The sequence below is a fragment of the Talpa occidentalis genome, unplaced genomic scaffold, assembly GCF_014898055.3.
Source record: "Talpa occidentalis isolate TD23 unplaced genomic scaffold, MPIMG_talOcc4v2.1 talOcc4.8, whole genome shotgun sequence".
Lineage (NCBI taxonomy): Eukaryota > Metazoa > Chordata > Mammalia > Eulipotyphla > Talpidae > Talpa > Talpa occidentalis.
Window position 1 is genome coordinate 72,661,511 of NW_023605194.1, and position 19,080 is coordinate 72,680,590.

Sequence of the window (19,080 nt, forward strand, 5' to 3'; positions counted from 1 at the left end):
CTGTGACGCCCTGCGACGGGCTGCCCCGCGGGCCTGGCGCACGCGGCCATTTCACGGACGGGACGCTGAGGCCGGCGGCGCTGCGCTGCTCGCGACCGTCCGGCGACAAAGGCCGAGCCGGAGTCTCGGTAGCTGGCGGCTCGGAGGCGCTTCTGCCTCCGCCCCTGCGACGGGCCCTTTTCCGAGGAGCCGTCAATGTGACGCTCGGCAGCGCCGCGCCGCGCGATCTCACGTGGTGGGACTAGAGACGGGGCGGCCCGGCTCCCAGCGAGCGCGGCGCTCGGCAGCCTTGGGCGTCCACCAAGGCCGCGGCGGGAGCCGGGCGCCCCCTGCTGGGCGGGACCGTGGTCTGGCCGGGACCGGGCCGCGGGGCCTCGTGCCTGCAAGCTCATTTCCAGGCTCATTTCCGTGTGACTAAGTCATTCCCTGTTCTCAGGCCTCCTCGTAAAAATGCCCTTAAAGATCCAAATTTATAAATTTGATCATTTTATAAATTAAGAATGTGTCGGTTTGGGGAACCTTATTCTTTTTAACCAGGTGCTTTACCCTTTCTGTGATATAAGTTAAACAACAGTTTTCTTCGTGATTTTTTTTTTTAATTTTATGAATAAACTTCACTTCGCCCCCCCCTCCCTTTCCCCTCCAACCAGAGCACTGCTTCCATCTAGAGGTGCACTTAAGCTTTTGTTTAAAGAAAATGTCATGGCAACAAGAGGTAGGGACTCGATTGTTGCTCAGGTGGCTTCCACGTTAAGTAATCCCTGTTCTTATTGCTTATGTGGACACCTCGGCCACTTTATACCCTACACATCCACTTGGGACCTGACTGTACAAGTGTTCTGGCCTCATTCAGAATCACTGCTTTGAGAGACCTGTCTGCGCGTCAGGCATCTCTCTGTGATATAAAGCGACCTGAAGCATTTCTGCCCCTGAGGTAGGAAAAACAGATGTCCTTTATTTATCTCCAGCTCATGGTCAAGGAAGGAAGGCTTCTTTGAGGGTGCTGGAGCTTCATAAATCTCTGATCTTAGTGACTCAAGTACTTTTCGACTTGTTTATGGAGCTCCCCTCACCCCCTCCCTATTTCATAACGATGTGTCTGGGTTAAAGCTCCTTGAGGGAATGTTCTAGCAGGAACATTCACGCTGCTGCTGAGCTGCTGCTGAGCTGCTGCCTGCAACTGCGCAGCAGCTCTTACACAGTTCACTTGCTCTCTCCTCCGAGGCCCCACTCCAGAGTAGTTCAAACTGGCGGTTATCTTTCTCCACACAACTACAGCCAGGTTTACTTAGCATGGATGAGCCAGCGATCACATAAGATGTCCATCTGCACAGGGTGGTCCCCATAGAAAAGGGTCAGAAATAATGGGAGGAAAAGAGCAAAATCAAAATTAAGATAAAAGTTGGGTCCACCGGGCCTCCCCGGTGGCGCAGCGGTTGAGCGCTGGGTTGCGACGGCCTCTGCAGCACCGGCCTCTGCAGCACCGGTTCGATCCCCAGCTGCTCTCCGGCCACCAGAGGAGGGTCCCACATGGCGCGCAGACCTCTCCTGCCGACCGCTGCTCCCCTCAGCGGTGTACTTCGGTCCTTCTGCCTGCTCTGCTCCCCGCTCTGGCTCTGGTGAGTTCTCTCACCCTCCCGTGCCTCTGACCGTACCCAGTGCTTGTATAGATAAATAAATAAAAATAAAATCTTAAAAAAAAAAAAAGTTGGGTCCACCCTGTTACACATGTATCCTTTGAAGCTAGTTCTAATACGTACTCAATATAAGAAAAAAATAGTGCTGCTATAAACATAGGGGTGCAGGTGCCCTTTGGAATTATTGTTTCTGTGTCCTTTGGGTAAATACCTAGGAGTGGAATTGCTGGATCATAAGGAAGCTCTATCTTTAGTAGGTTTGTTCAGGGGAAAGGATGTCCTGAGCTAATTCCATACAGGCTTTGTGGACCCCACCCCCACTCCAGACCAAAGCCATCAGGACATTGGGAACTACAAATCCCATCACCACCAAAGGGAAGGTTGCTGGGATCTGAGGGTGGAGTTAAGGAGCCAGGTTTGGTAAGCAGCCAGACATGTGGGCCTTGGGCGCTCTCCCTCTCTCTCTCTCTCTCTCTCTCTCTCTCTCTCTCCTCTCTCTCTCTCTCTCTCTCTCTCTCTCTCTCTCTCTCTCCTCTCTTCTCTCTCTCTCTCTCTCTCTCTCTCTCTCTCTCTCTCTCTCTCTCTCTCTCTCTCTTTCCCTCCTCTCTCCTGGCTCACGGTCAGCTCTCACAGTGCCATTTGGGATTCCCCTGAGTTGTACATTTCCTCATTTCCCCTTCCCTTGTGAATAAATCTTTCATTAACCTTTTGTGTGTGCCTGCAGTGGAGTATTAAGTCCCTTTTAAGTGCATGGGTGAGGACCCACAGTCAGGCAACCTGTTTTATATTGGGGCTGCCCTGTAACAGGTTGCGGAATCGCCACACAGCTCTCCATAGTGGTTGGACCAGTTTGCACTTGCACCAGCAGTGCAGGAGAGTTCCTTTTTTCTTCACATCCTCACCAACATTTGTTGTTGCTAGTTTTTTTAAGATGTGCCATTCTCACTGGTGTAAGATGGTATCTCATTGTAGTTTTGTGTCTTTTATTTTTGGAGGTCTCCTTTTTATATTTTTTTAAGATTACCTTTCCTTTGTCTTATATGTTACTTACATTAATTTTGTTTGAAGGTTCTGCTGAGGTTGGCATATGATGAACTGTTGATGTGACCCATCCGTTATCCTGGTCTCCAATTCATTCTATTGGGCCACATCGTTACTCTGCTCCTCCTCTTACATGTTATATGATTTAGATGTCTGTTACCTCTATACCTGTTATTTTGTTGCTTTACAATAACCCCTTTAAGACTTCTTTAATGTGTGGTTTATGTTTATAAATTCTTACAGATTTTGCTTTGCAGGGAAGCTCCTTACTCTTCCTTCTCTCTTGTTAATATTGCAGGGTAAAGGATTCCAGGCTGAAAATCTTTTTTTTTTTTCCTACAAATCTTTTTCTTTAAGCACTTTGAGTATTTCCTGCCAATCCCATCATGCTCGTAATTGTTTTTTCTGAAAAGTCTGCTGACAGTCATGTAGGTTGTCCTTTTTTCTCTTTATTTTTACTGTTTGTATGCTCTGTCATTGTGCTTTTGTGCTCATTAATTCTCTCCATTCTTGTGTTTGTTTGCTGTTGTATTGTTTTTTTTTTAATTCCATTTTATTTCTTTGCTTTGTTACTTCTCATTGTAACTGCCTCATATTTTCTCAGCCTTTATGTGTCCCTGTTTTATATCCTTTTTTTTTTTTTTGAGTTCCATAAGCATTGTTATAACTGTTGTCTTGAACTCCTCTTCAGCCATATTCTGTAATTCTGCTGGATTGAGACTCCTCAGGGTTTTTTGCTCCAGTGTTTGGAAATGTTCTACATTTTTAGCGTTTATTGTTGTAATTGGGGTAGGCTTTCAGACTGTTTCAGGCAGTAGAGCACCAGAGGATCCTCTCTAGTGAGCACTAGGGATCAAGCTTCCTACTTGCTGTGGGTGCCAGAGCTGTGTTGCGGTAGGGATCCATTTGGCTCCAGCACCTTGGCCTAAGCAATATTTGTATAGTGTCATATCAGTTTCAACCTCCAGGTTATTTTTTAGCATTAGATGTGGCACTGGACACAGATTGTAATTGTTACAAGGTCAGAGGCTGAGAGTTTTTTCTTTTCCAGCAGAGCCTTATCCTAGGGTGTTTGTTCATGTTGTTAACAATTCCTTAAACTCTGGTTTATGCATGTTCAGTTGTGCTCTCGATTTAGTCCAGAGTTGTGGCGGGAAAGGGGTTTGCCAGGTGTTTGAGTATCCCAGCCTTAGCTTCAAGTAGTAGCCTTCTATGAGCAGACAGAGGTAAGCTGACTTCTCCCTGCTAGTTCAGGCTTCCCCTGTTATATATTGAGAGTCTTGGGCTCAAAATGATGATCCTCATTCTGCACCCTGCTCCCATAGTTCTTCAACAGTACACCTTCTGCAAGGTCCTTTATTCAGTATACTTTAAAGTTGGATACTATGGGCACACTTTTAATGCAGGTGCTGCTCCCAGAAAGCAGTAGAGACTATTTTCCCAGATCCAGAATCTGACTATCTTTGCGACTTGCTTTGAACAATAGAATGTGATGAAATTAGTCTTGCATGATTGCTATCTTGGGTTTCAGGATCCCTTATAGCTTCTCCTTCATGGATGTTTTTGGGTGCTGGCACTGTGTGGATAAATCTAACTAGGTTAATGGAGACTCAGTCAACAACAGACATATGCGAGAGAGGCCATCGATTTCAGAGCTGACTTGCCAGATGACAGCATCCATGCAAAACCAACAGAAGAACTAATTCAACAGTTTATTGAGAATTTTGAGCAAATGAGAGAGGCCATCCAACTCAGAGCTGACTTGCAGATGACAGCACCCATGCAAAACCAACAGAAGTACTAATTCAATAGTTTATTGAGAATTTTGAGCAAAAATATGATTATATTAAGCCACTAAGTTTTGGGGTGCTGCAAAAGGTAACTGATATGGGTACTTTGAAAAATATCAATTCCTGCCTAGCAGATTTAATGATTAAGAGTTGCTTGCTAAGAGGCTCCACTGGACTTTTTGTTGTGGTGGTTCATCAACCAGGTCTGCTACTCACTTTGTAGATCTTGGAAAGCAACTCTTACTGGACCACATGGACTACTCAATTCATGGCACATGGACAAGGAAATCAATTCACTCTTTATCACCTAGTGTGCAGGTTAGGACTTTTTCTATTACAAGTATAGGTATCCTCCACTCTTTATAAGTTTGGGTTATGTCACTTCACTTTTAGGAAGGACCTATGTTAGTACCTGTTTTCAACAACAACCACAAACATCCAAGAAGGATTTTTGCTTTCATGACAAAAGGCAAAAAGCAAAAATAGCACTCAGTGTTTGTTTTGCAGGCAGCTGTTGTAGAGGCAGCATTTACCCCTAACAGTAATGTAACCAGATTCCCTAGCCACAGAGGCCACTAGGCAAAGTGGCTTTGTTGCGGCACAAGCATGCATACCGGTGGATGACCCCAATAGGCTCACAGCCTGCCCTGACCTGAGTGGAAGCCAAGCTGGGCTTTCCCCTTTTATATCTGACTCTAAGATCCTAAATGGACCGATCAGATCCTATCTCAATGGACCAGTCAGGTGTGAGTTCAATGGACCAATTAGGTTCAAGCTCACTTAATTAGTTAATTTGGGGGCTGGAAAATGGGCTGATTGGTGCTAAACAGTCCAATCAGATGCTTAGGATTGAAAATGGTCCAATCGGACTTGTAGAGTGGGGCACCCTAAAGGATATATAAGGCAGAGCAAAAACCAGCTTGATTCATACTGTTCCTGATCTTCAGAGAAGGGTTCTGCCCCCAGCCTCTGAAGAGAGAGCAGCATGGAGTAGTCAACCTCCATAGGATCCATAAACCTTCACAGGCCTCCATAAGACTTCTTAGACAACCTCCAGACCACTGCAGCTCCTCCAGCCCTGCCTCTGACATAACCTTTAAGGAGCATCTTAGCCCGCGGTCTCTAAGAGCTGACCAGAGCATCTGGTTCTCCAGCACGGCCTCCCAGTGCTGTTGAGTCCATCTCTTTCTGGCCCAGCATCTGGCCCAGCCTTCAGACTGCTGCTGTGGCTTGCTGCAATGTCACCTCATCTTCCATGAGTGGCTTTTGTTTGGGACTTCTGGGCACTACAGACACTAACTGGGATCAGACAGTCATTTGTGGTCTAAGAAGCTCTTTCCTTTTTCTCAATCTCCTGTTTGTTAAATAAACCTGTTTGTTATTGGGCCCTCAGCCTGAGTGCAGTTGTAATCTTGCAATTGTGCACATGGGTGAGAACCCATCCACAGTGATCTGTTCCCACCTTGGGCACTGAACTTTGACTTTGTTTTTGTTTTTTTAATATATTTAAAGATCAGGTTTATTAGAAAAGGGATAGGATCATGAAAGACACTTGCATAGACAAGCAGGCAGGAAGAGCTGCCCCGAAAGAGACAGGTTTGCTAAGAGAGGGCTGCATGGTTGCAGGCGGGCAGCCTTGAGAGCTGCCTCCACTGAAGGACGTCAGCGAAGAGAAACCCCAGCATGTGCAGGTCACGGGCAGGCAGGAGGCTGTTGCCCTGCAGAGGGAGAGAGTTAATGAAAAGAAGCACCTGCATAGTCAGTCACAGGTGGGCAGTGGAAGTGCTGCCAAGAACTTTGACCCCGTTTTAAGTGCTGTTTGGTACTATTTAAGTGTGTCTTTTGTACTGTTTCAGTAAGAAACAGTACTGTCATCACCAAGCTCCTTCCTAGGGAACTACTTTATATAGGCTGTGTACTTATCATATTGTAAGGGCAGGAACAGGGCACAGGGCAGGTTTTCTGATCCAGCAGACCAGGTGTAGGGTAAAGAAAATGTCAGGCTTTTCTGCCCTTCCGCCATCAGGATAGATGATGGATCCTTGTCCTGAATGCATGCCTGATGGCGGGCACCTGGAGTAGGGTGTGGGCATAGGTAGATGGGATTCAGCTGAGCTAAGACTGTGCTTTTAAGGGCGGCGTCACGGGGTGATGCCAGCAGCCCCAGCCAGCAGCAGCAGAACCTGAAGGAGAAGCCGAAGCAGAAGCAGAGAACGCCAGAGAGCCCAAATAGAGTGAAGACTTGCAGGCAGGCCTCCAAGCCCCCCAGCCAGCACCCCTGCCTGCCATATGCCTGGTGAACCCCAAATAAAAACCCTGCAAAACTACTGAGGACTCTGACTCCTCCTTTACCCGGTCTGCATGGGATCAGAAAACCTGCACTGTGCCCGTTCCTGCCCTTACAATTGGCGTAAGTCGGCAAGATCCATGTAGACGGGTATTGGAGCCCTCCGAAGACCTGGAGGGACTAAGGAGAACAGACTGTGTTTGACTGTGATGATGCTGGAGGCACCATGGCGGCACAGAAGGTGGATTCGTTCTGGAGCTGTGGGACGAGACCTCGCATGGAGGAGATGCCCGAGAGGACCAGCCAACGACACCGGAAAGGACCAGGCAACGACACTGGAAAGGACCAGCCAATGACCCCTGAGGCAGCAGGCCGCTGCTGACGCAGGGAGAGGCCAATGGACATGGACGGATAAACCTGGACTGACAATCCTGCCAGAAGGCGGAGGACCTTGGCAGGTTATGTTTTTTTTTGAGAATCTGGGGGTGGCCAGTGGGCCTATATGGCCAAAAGCAGCCTGTGTATGCCCAGCAGCCAGGTGGAGGAGAAAAGCCAACTAAGAAAGCAAAAGCTGGTACTGATGATAAGTTGAGAAGCCCTGAGCGGCTGTTAAGCAGCCTTGGTATGCTGAAGAACTGTGAGTCTCGTAAAATCACCTGTGGGTGATGCCCTGCTCATTCTTGAGTGAGGGTGAGGAGCTGAGGAACCTGTCCTTGGGGGACGGGTGGGGAACGTGGCTTGGGGTGGAGCCCAAGCCGCATGTAGATTTTTGATCCCCGACCCATGTGCTTGTGCAGTGGGTTGGCCTGAGTGCAGGGGTCTGCGAGTCGCATGGGTGGCCACGAAGGCCGAGTGTTGGAGAGACTGCAGACAGAAACCCTAAGGGTTGGCGATTACCCCCAACAGAATAAAATTGCCAATCCCAGAGCTAGTGCATCCTGGGGGTGGATGCGGTGTGTGCCTTGTAGCCGAGACTACAGCCAGAGAAGGCCAGGAAGCCTGACGGCTCCTGGTGTGATATAGTAGATGCCGTGAGTGATTCCCCTCCCTCGTATGAGCAGTGCCTTCGGCAGCAGATTTGGTGGCTCATCTGCTGGTACCAATAATTGTCTTTTGCACTAGGTTGGTGCCCTGCCTGGACTTATTTGTGTTCTGTTGTATTTTGTTATATTGTATTTTGTTATATTCGATGTATTTGCTTTTGTGGGCCATGGCTGCTTTGTTTGTTTGCTTAGAAAATTGTGTGTATATATATATATATGTATAGACTGTATGGCAGAAAACCCTGAGGTGGTGGACTGTAGGGTAAAGAAAATGTTAGGCTTTTCTGCCCTTCCGCCATCAGGATAGATGATGGATCCTTGTCCTGAATGCATGCCTGATGGCGGGCACCTGGAATAGGGTGTGGGCATAGGTAGATGGGATTCAGCTGAGCTAAGACTGTGCTTTTAAGGGCGGCGTCACGGGGTGATGCCAGCAGCCCCAGCCAGCAGCAGCAGAACCTGAAGGAGAAGCCGAAGCAGAAGCAGAGAACGCCAGAGAGCCCAAATAGAGTGAAGACTTGCTGGGGGCTGGGAGGCCTGCCAGCCTCCCAGCCCCCCAGCCAGCACCCCTGCCTGCCATATGCCTGGTGAACCCCAAATAAAAACCCTGCAAAACTACTGAGGACTCTGACTCCTCCTTTACCCGGTCTGCATGGGATCAGAAAACCTGCACTGTGCCCGTTCCTGCCCTTACACCAGGTAAAGGAGGAGTCAGAGTCCTCAGTGGCTTTTGCAGGTCTTTTATTTAGATTTACCAGGCATATGGCAGTCAGGGGTGCTGGGGGGCCGGGAGGCTGGCAGTCCTCCCAGCCCCCAGCAAATCCTCGCTCTATCTGGGCTCTCCGGCCTTCTCTCTGCTTCTCTTCTCTCGGCTTCCGTTTGTTCTTGGCTTCTACTGGCGTCCCCGTGACGCCGCCCTTAAAAAGCCCAGTCTTAGCCCAGGTGAATCCCATCTACCTATGCCCACACCCTACTCCAGGTGCCCGCCATCAGGCATGCATTCAGGACCACAGTGTTCTGTCATCTATCCTAATGGCGGGAGGGCAGTGTAAGGCAGGACTGGACACAGTGCAGGTTTTCTAGGATCCCATGCAGACCGGGTAAAGGAGGAGTCAGAGTCCTCAGTGGTTTTTGCAGGTCTTTTATTGGGATTTACCCGGTACACAGCAGGCAGGAGTGCTGGGGAGACAGGAGGCTGGCAGGCCTCTCAGCCCCCAGCAAATCTGCACTCTATCTGGGCTCTCCGGCCTTCTCTGCTTCTCTCTCGGCTTCTGCTGCTTCTTTCTCAGCTTCTCTTTTGGCTTCTGTTCTTCTCAGCTTCTGCTGGCGTCCCCATAACGCCGCCCTTAAAAGCCCCGTCTTAGCCCAGGTGAATACCATCTACATATGCCCACACCCTACTCCAGGTGTCTGCCATCAGGCATGCATTCAGGACCACAAGGATGCATCATCTATCCTGATGGCGGGAGGGCAGAAAATCCTGACATTTTTCCTTACCCTACAGGCAGAAAAGCCTGATACTTTTACCTTACCCTACACATATCATTCCTGCTTTTACTATATGTTCATGCTAGATTAGATTTTATGTGTTATTTGGTATGATTTGGTAGCTTATCTGGGGGGTCTGGGAATGCTCTAAATTTTTTCCATAAAAACTAATGGTAATGCTGCTTTGCTTTAGGCTATCTGGGCTTAAAGAAGATTTCATAGACATGCTCTGCTTTGGAATAGCAAGAGAAACCCTGGATTAATAAACTCAACTGAAACTGCTTAAAGAAGATATTGGGCAAAGTTATATACAAAAATCCTATTTAAATGAGGCCTGGAGGCTAGGAGAGAGTTCTCAAGTATAGGAAATCAGCAAACTTCAAGAACCAATATGCCTTGCATTTCCGAGTTGCTTCCCTTCTGTAGGGTAGGCAAAAGGTATCAGGCTTTTCTGCCCTTCCGCCATCAAGATAATGGATCCTTGCCGTCCAGAATGCATGCCTGATGGCAGACACCTGGAATAGGGCATGGGCATAGGTAGATAGGATTCACCTGGGCTAAGACTGGGCTTTTAAGGGCGGCATCATGGGGACGCCAGCAGGAGCAGAGAAGCCAAGAGAAGAAGAAGAGAAGCAGAGAGAACGCCAGAGAGCCCAGATAGAGTGAGGATTTGCTAGGGGCTGGGAGGACTGCCAGCCTCCCAGCCCCCAGCACCCCTGCCTGCCATATGCCTGGTAAATCTAAATAAAAACCCTGCAAAACCCACTGACAACTTCTTGACTTCTCCCTTACCCCATTTGCTGGGATCATAGAAAACCTGCTCAGTGGTCAGTCCTGACCCTACACCTTTTCAGCCAAAGGAAGAAGAGAGTTCATCTTTGCCCAGCAACAGCTCAGCCAATGAGACAATGCTATGGACCAATGGCTGAAAAGTCACCATACATCAAATTCCTCCTTTTCTCCAATATACACTTTGGATATAATAGCCCTTCTAAAATTTATAAGAGTTGGTTCTGGCCTAACTTTTGATTTGGGGAAGTGCTCATATCTTGCCATGAGACTGCAATTTCCAAATTTTTTGTTTTTGAGGAAAAAATTTTGTTAGATAACTGGTTGCTTTTTTTTGAGGTCAACACTTTATTATAAACATTTTTTACTTTTTTTTTTTAATCAATAGGACTAAATTCAGGTCTGGCATTTGCCTGTTTTCTATTTCTTGACCGTACTCCTCCATGCTGACTTGGTTCTCAGGCTTTCTTTGCGCAAACAAGATGGCTGCCAGCAGTTCCAGGATTAATTCAGTGGGGAAAAAAATTCTCTCACTTGCCCCCATAAAGTCTCATTGTATTTCATTGGCTTTTATTCAGGCCATTCTTTTTGTTGTTGTATTCATAACTTTATGTTTTTCTTTTTTCTTTTTTCTTTTTTTTTGATTTTATTTATTTATTTTTAAATTTATTTATTTATTTATACAAGCACTGGGTACAGTCAGAAGCACAGGAGGGTGAGAGAATTCACCAGAGCCAGAGCGGGGAGCAGAGCAGGCAGAAGGACCGAAGTACACTGCTGAGGGGAGCAGCGGGCGGCAGGAGAGGTCTGCGCGCCATGTGGGACCCTCCTCCGGTGGCCGGGGAGCAGCCGGGGATCGAACCTGCGCTGCAGAGGCTGCGGGCAGCTCCGCAACCCAGCGCTCAACCGCTGCGCCACTGGGGAGGCCCATAACTTTATGTTTTTCTTAAAGAGAGTTCCCCGAGTTGTATAATGTTCAGTTCCCAGAAAATGTGAATCTGCCACAGCTAAGCTTGTCTTAGTCTTGATATGCCTGGAGAGTGGGAGAAAAAGAACCTCCTAATGAAGGCAGCTCAGAGCAGGGGGTGCCCTTGGGTGCAGTGAGCATTCAGTATTTTGCTGTTTGTCTCTTACCACTTAAATCTCCAAATTGAAAGATTATGCATTACCATCAGCTTTTGAAATGCGCTGTGCCCGCCATCCACCTACGGCACTGCGTCCTCCTACTGCTGTTGAGTACCCATGTATAAATAGTCCAGATTTCTGGTGGAAATCTTGGAGCTCCTACTCTCCTTCTGCCTCTGCCACACTTTCCATGGATACACATCCTCTCAACATAATCCAGTAACCCATCTAAAATTACTTCTGCATTCTCCACAATGTACTTAAAATTTCATTTGCATCTTCCAAAGGCACAAACGAAAGTCTAAACAACCTGAATGCACATTTATGGGTATTACTTTTTGTTGTCATATACACATGTGTTAGACCCAAGGAAGATATTTTTTTCCACTATAATTATGAAACATGAAACAAGCTTTCTTTTAATGTGCATTTTGTGGAAAGAGTTGAATCATGTTTATATTTGCAATCACCAACCCATCATGCACACTCAAGGTTAATATCAAGATTTTTCACTATGTAAATGCAAGTACTTTATATATATAAAGCCTATGGTTATTTTGCCAGGAAGTTGTCGCAAGATCACTCTTTCATTTTTGCTTTCTATTAAAAAAAAAAAGTAAAATAAGATAAAAGCAAGGTCTCTGACTCAGGAAGTGGGACAGACCCATGCACATATCATTAAACCAGTGGAAATACTTGGGTTTCCCTCTAACACAGATAGTTGCTCCTTTGTTTAAAAGAGGTGGTATACCGGGCAAGGGGAAAGGGCAGAGGAGACTTTCAGCTTTCAGACCCCAAAATCCTGGCAGACAACTGGGTCCACCCTCCTTAGAAGGCAGTTTAAACATCATCAGATTTTCTGAGTATCTCTAAGGAGTCTTACACTTGTCCCCCAACTGTCCCCACCTGGTGCTTATCCAAACATTTCTTGCAGGCACATATGGTTGTCTCCATGAGACTAATCCTGACAAAGACAGTGTTCTTCATTTGTACATTTCCAATTAACTTCCCTAATGGACTAAACTTCCTGGGGAAATGTTTGACTAGAACATCCCTTAATCCAGCTTTTGTGATAATACAAAAAAGTACATGAAATTAGAGGATTATGCACATAGAGGCACATTGGCCTACTAATATTGGCCTTCTAGTCATTACTTGGTGGGCTTAAATTATCATTGATGATAATTTATCAGGTGCTTGATGAATTGTTTTACAAAGCTTGGGGGCCATTTTTGGAGGGAGGAGGTCATCCTGCCTGCCACCATTTGGTGACATTGGGAGATGCTTTTCAAAGTCCAGTGTCCAGAGTTTTGTGAGTTGGGAAGACGAAAGATTTCCAGCAGCCCAGAGACCTTGATGGGAATTTTCAGTATTTAAGTGGCACAAATTAAACTAATCTCCAATACCCAGTGAAACGAACTGAAATGAAACAAATTGAAAAAGATAAAAGTAATGGGGAAGATATTCTGTGCTTATGAACTGGAAGAATTGGTATTGTCAATAAATATTGTTAAAAGGTTCATACTACCAAGAGCAGTCTACAGATTCAATGCATCCTAACAAAATTCCAATCTCATTTTTCACAGAAATACAAACCTTGTCTTAATATTGGTATTCTCCCTATCAAGTACAGTGCCTGACACATGGTAGGCTTTCAGCAAAGATACTGATATCACCAGAATTTTAGAAACTTTTCCCTGATGAATAGAAATTTCTCAATATCCACTACTTCCTTTGAAGGAGTACTTGATCATTCTGATTTAGGTGAGTCTTCACTTTTGTTTGTTTGCTTGTTTGTTTTTTTTAAAGATTTATTTATTCATACAAGAATTGGCTTATAGGCCAGAGGTGTGGGGGGGTGAGAGGACTCACCAGAGACAGGGCGGGGAACAGAACAGGCCGATTGTGAAAAACACTGCTGAGGGGAGCAGCAGGCAAGACAGGGGAGGTCTGCTGTGCCATGTGGGTAGCTCCCTACCCGGGGTTCTAACTTATGCTGCAGTGGCTGCAGCTACTTTCATAGGTTGCATCTTAACCCTTGCGCCACCAGGGAGACCCTTGTTTTCTAGGCTAAATCCCCTCAAGGACCTGCAGAGATCAGGAGACATGTGGCTAGTGGGCCCTGGAAGTGGCTGCTTTCCTTTAGGCTTTAGCGCTCCTCAGGGGCGGCTCTGTCCAGAGCCCCAGGAGCACTTTCCCCACCCCTGTCTCCTTCCCACAATGCTGTTCTGGGTGTGGGCAGGACTACTGAGTTGAGAAATCAGTTTCAATGAGACAAAAATACACCTTTAAAAACCCCACTTAGAGGGCCTCCCCGGTGGCGCAGCAGTTGAGCGCTGGGTTGCGAAGCTGCCCGCAGCCTCTGTAGCGCCGAAGCTGCTGGCACCCTAGGCCGGCAGCTGGGCGAGGGTCCCACATGGCGCGCAGACCTCTCCTGCCACCCGCTGCTCCCCTCAGCAGTGTACTTCGTCAGTCTGTCTGCTCTGCTCTCCGCTCTGATTCTGGTGAATTCTCTCACCTTCCCGCACTTCTGACTGTACCCAGTGCTTGTGTGAATAAATAAATAAATCTTTAAAAATATATATAAATAAAATAAAAAAATAAAAACCTCACTTAGAGTATATCTATCTGATTTGTGCTCCTTAACCTGAAGTTCAAGAAAGGCACATGAAATAAGAGCATATGTTCTCCAGCCTCCCTGGTGGTGCAGGGGTTAAAATTTCAGCCCTATCAAGCTATTGCCAGCCACTGAGGCATGAGTTCAATCCCCAGCACATGGTGCAGCAGACCGCTCCTGTCTCGCCCACTGCTCCCCTCAGCAGTGTATTTCAGTAGATCTGCCTGTTCTGCTCCCCGCTCTGCCTGTGGTGATTCTCTCACCCCTTGCACCTCTGCCCTCCTCCCCCCCACCCCGTTCTTGTATTCATAAATAAATAAACCTTTTTTTTTTTTTTTAAGAGCGTATGTCCTCATCTTAGGTGTTTCTGGGATTGTACTGAGCCTGACAACTGGAGACTTTTAAAAATTCATCACCAGAAGAATGGGAACATTTTCATTTCCCCCTAGGATTTGATGATCAGAAGGGAAGACATTGCACACACACAGTCTTTAACTAAATGTACAAATTTATTTGTAGCTTACCCAAACTTCTTAGGGCAGGTGTAAACATTAAAGGACCCCAAAACCATATTTCAGCTTCCTGTGATCCAGATGTATGTGCCAAGATCAAATAATGTTTATGAAATGACTTTTCTGGAGAAGACCCTTAACTAAGTGCTCAGGAGGACCCAAATCCTCACCTGCACACCATGATTCCCACTGCTGCCCCAAAGCCTCTTCCTCAGCCTCTTCGTCAGCCCCAAAGAATCATCTTCTCAGCTCACAGGCATCAAATTTATATGTATTAGAGAGAAATTTAAGTTTTCATCTCCTTTTCCTAGTTATTTCCTCTTCGGCTCTCTCTTTCATCATCAGCATATTCCCTGTACAGCTGATTATGTGGGCAGGGTGAGTGTGGCCCACGCAGTATTTGAGACCTACTGATACCACAAAATTATTCATTCCTCATCCGGATTTCCAATTTAAGTAGCACCTTGCTAAATCTGGCAACTCTACATGAAAGGAACAAAATCTTCATCTGAAATACCTTGAATTAGACTTGAAGCTTGGTTTTAGAAAAATCACCTTAATTAACTCCCCTCACATCTTCTCCCTCAAACACAAACCTGCACGCACACTCTAGTGCACATAATCTTATTTTCAAAATCCTTTTTTAATTTTGGATTTTTTTATTAACTAATTTTTGAGGTAAATTTAATACCCAATAAAAGGCACAGATCTTCCATGTATATTTGATAAGTTTTGACAAAGGTGACTCCTGTGAAACACACATTCTGTATTTCTGTAGTTCTGTAACCACAGGGGGTTCCTTGTGCCCTTACCCACTTAATTATGTCACCCCAGAGACAAGCACCATAGAGAGCATCGCTTGTCCTTGAACTCCATGTAAATGAAATTACACAGTATGTCCTCTTTGGTGGCTGGCTTCCTCCTCCCAACATGGTGCTTTTGGCGTTTACCCAGATGGTGGGCACATGAGTCCCCAGAGCAGGCAGACCACGGCTTGTTTATCCAGTCACCTGTCGGCGAACACTTAGGCTATTCCCAGCCTGGAACTCTTTTGAGTCAAGTTCCTATGAATAACACGTACAATCTTTTTTGGTGAGCATGTTTTTATTTCTCTTGTGTTAATTTTTCGGGGCTGCTGTAACAAATTACTACGACTGGGTGGCTGAACGCAGCTTCAGTGTCGTCTCTCACATGGAGGCTTTTGCTTCCCAGCAGCTGTAAGAATCTCTCTGCCTGTGTTGAAGCATTTCCACAGGCTTCCCCCAGGGTCATCCAGATTCTTTACCTTTGGGGGCGGGAACTTGGGGAAGGCAGTGAAGAAGAAAGAGGGGGTTTCAAAAGCCCAGCAGAATATCTAGCTCAGGCAGGCCAGGAAGGAAGGACAGGAGGGCATCATACGTGTCAAAAAGATCCTGGCCCTGTGAAGTGGGGTGCAGCTCAGGGCACGTGGGCAGACTGGCTGGGAAGTGAGTGCATCTCTTCTGGAGCTGGGTGTCCCAGATGTGCCTGGCCCCCACCAGCCAGGAAGACCAGTGCCTGGCACTGACGGGGCACAGGGAAGCTCTGCTTTCTTCAGATCCACCTTGTGGTTTTGTTTTGCAAGAACAAGCCCCTGATACACACCTTCATCTTCTGCGCTCCTCTTTTATAGTGTGAATTCAGTGAGGCACCCCCATTTATAAAAAGTCACAGGTGTCATATGTTTCTTGGCTTTTTATAATCAGAGCTTCCCCTTTTCCATTCTCTTCTAATTTTCACGTCAGAAGCAGAAGAGGCGATGAAGAGCAGGATAGCGGACATTGCTGGCTCCGTTGCAGTGGCCTACACACTAGCTGTTTCAGGATTCTCTGGGGCTGAGGAACTCTTGGGTTCCTGTATTAGTTAGCAGTTACTGCATAACGAACATTCCCCAAATTTAAGAACTTAAACAATAGGCCTTTACTCTCTCATAGTTTCTGTGGATCAGGAATTCAGAAAGGGCTTAATCACTGTTCCCTGTCAGTTGGGGCCTCAGCTAGAAGACATCAAAACTTGTAGGTGGGGCAGATTGCCCAGGGCTGCAGTTCCCAAGATGAGTCAGTCACATAGTTGGCAAGTTGGAGCGAGTAGATTGCTTCCCCTCCACAAGGAACTCTACACATCCTGCCAAGATGGTGGCTGGCTTCCTGCACAGCAAGAAATATGATTGACCAAGAAAGCACTGCAATGTCTGTTATGATGTAGCCCACAAGTCAAACATGCCACTTTGGTCATACTCTGTTGGTCACAGAAGTCAGCCTTGATTCATGTGGGAATAGACATGCAAGGCCGTTGAGGTCTCTTAGAGTCTGGCGACCATAATCTTTCCTCTGAGCCTCAATGATTCACCTCTGTCCTACATGTAGAATGTACTACCTCCCTCCCAGGCCCTCCAAGTCTAGTTCCTTAGGCTCATCATATAAATCATGTCCAGGTGTGGACGGTGCTCAGCTAGATTTCCTTCAGTACAGCTGCCAGGTATGGTTCTTGATTTAAAGACTTGTGAAAGGCCCAAGCTATTTACACCAGACAGCTAACATGCAGTTTGGGGACAGATATTGTATGGCCACGGTAGATGCTCCCCCAAAGGTGGAAAAATAGGCACGCAGAAGTCAGTGACTAGAGCTAATATGAAATCCATCCAGGCGCTGTTGCCAGTGTCTTGATTAGTGAGAAAATTTGGCTCCCCTGCCCTCCCACCTGGACTCACTCCCATCTTTTCTTTTTCCTGAAAGATAACCTGTATTTGCCCCTGGAGTCTTCTCATGTAGTTGTCTCTCTGCAGAGGTTTGGGTTCCAAAGAGCTCTTGAGTTTTATATCGTCGCTATGCCTTTCAGTCAAAACTGGTGATGTTTCAATTAACACAATTCTCTTGAAAACTCTGAGTCTCCCATGAATCTGGTTGTGGTATACTTCACTAGGTAAAGCCATGCACACAAATCTCTTCAAGGGAAGCCTTTTTCCACCCTAGGTTTCTTCTGAGGCACCCTACGTTTCTGCGGAGGGCAATACCCTCAAAATTCGTAGAAGCTCTGTTGTTTAATGGAGAGTTTCCATGGGGCATGACCTTAAAATACTTAGAGGGCTTTTCACTGAATAAAGGCTCTTGCAAACACCACCTTAGAACTTTTTGTTTTTGTCATAAAAATTTGGTTTTATTTCTGCCACCATCCTTATATCCTTGTGTCCATTTCCATCCCTGCCCCATAATCACAGAGTCCTCATAGTGTTTATTGATGTTCATTGGTCTTTGAAAGTATTTTGTTATCAAATTGTCTGCTATGGGGCCTCCCCTGATGGCGCAGCGGTTGAGCCCTGGGCTGCGAAGCTGCCCGCAGCCTCTGCAGCGCCGGTTAGATCCCCGGCTGCTGGGTGAGGGTCCCACATGGCGCACAGACCTCTCCTGCCATGCCCACTGCTCCCCTCAGCAGTGTACTTCATCAGTCTGCCTGTCTGTTCCCCACTCTGGCTCTGGTGAATTCTCTCACCCTCCCGCGCTTCTGACTGTACCCAGTGCTTGTAAAAATAATTAAATAAATCTTAAAAAAAATTATCTGCTATGTAAATGTCCAGTATTTTTCATTACTTTGACTTGCTTTATTACACATAATTCTTTCAACTCCTTTCATTTTGTTGCAAATGGATGCATGTAATCCTTTTCTGTGGCTATATAGTACTCTATGATGTGGATATACCACATCTTCTTGATCTAGTAGTGAACAGTCAATGGACATCTAGGCTGCTTCCATGATTAGTGTCTTGATGAGTGCGAAATCCTGTGCTCTGCACACCATGGAGATTATGGAGTTTTGTACTGATGGTTTCATTTTCATTGACTAGATGCGTAACAGTGGGATTGCTGGGCTGTAGTATTTCTGGTTTTAGTTTTTTAAGGTAAAGCCAGAGTGTTTACCAAAATAGTTGTTCATTTACCTTTCTACCAACAGTATGTTAGGATTCCTTTTCCTCTACCTCCTTTGCAACACTTGTTGCTGGGCATCCTTTTAATATGTGCGATTATTGGGGCCTCGCTGGTGGCATAGGGGTTAGTCTCAGCACTATCACCACCACGGTTTGAGTTCAATCCTTGGCCAGGGAGCTGACTAACCCACATATGGCACAGCTGACCTTTCCTGTCTCACCTCCGCTCTCCTTAGCAATGTATTTCAGTAAATCTGCCTCTTCTGCTCCCCAACTCTGTCTCTGGTGAATCCTCTCACCCCCTGCACCTCTGGCCTGCACCCCAATTCTTCTATGCAAAAAATAAATAAATAAATCTTTTTGAAAAAGTATGTGTGATTCTCACGGGCGTGAAATGGTAACTTGTGTTTTTGAGCTTCCTCTCTCTCATTTGAAACAATGATGAACACTTTTTCATCTATCTATTGGCCTTTTAGACATCATCTTTGTTTTTTTCTTTTTAATGGCAGCTCTTGTGTGTGTTTTTAAAAGATTATTTATTTATGCATACAAGAATTGGGGTACAGGGCAGAGGTGTGGGAAGGTGGTAAGAGGATTCACCAGAAACAGTGGGAACAGAACAGGCAGACTGACTGAAATACACTGCTGAGGGGAGCAGCAGGCCAGATAGGAGAGGTCTGCTGCACCATGTGGGTAGCTCCCTGGCCGGGGTTTGAACTTGTGCTGCAGTGGCTGCAGATAACTTCACAGGACCATGTTTAACCCCTTGAGCCACCAGGGAGGCCCTAGACATCATCTTTCGTGAATTGTC

The 19,080-nt window shown here is 46.4% G+C and overlaps 1 protein-coding gene across 3 annotated transcripts in view; it reads left to right on the forward strand.

Annotated features, from left to right (window-relative positions):
* The first annotated feature begins 357 nt into the window (after positions 1-357).
* EIF2D (eukaryotic translation initiation factor 2D) overlaps positions 358-19,080 on the forward strand; it is a 42,262-nt gene continuing 23,539 nt past the window's right edge. The window contains exon 1 of one of the 3 annotated variants that reach the window (XR_008549843.1): positions 358-934. Coding sequence is in view for 2 of the 3 variants with exons in the window: in XM_054690099.1 (XP_054546074.1) it covers positions 777-934 (158 nt within the window). In the remaining variant the exon portion in view is untranslated. The remainder of the gene's footprint in view (positions 935-19,080) is intronic. The other 2 variants (XM_054690099.1, XM_054690098.1) reach the window with 2 other exon arrangements.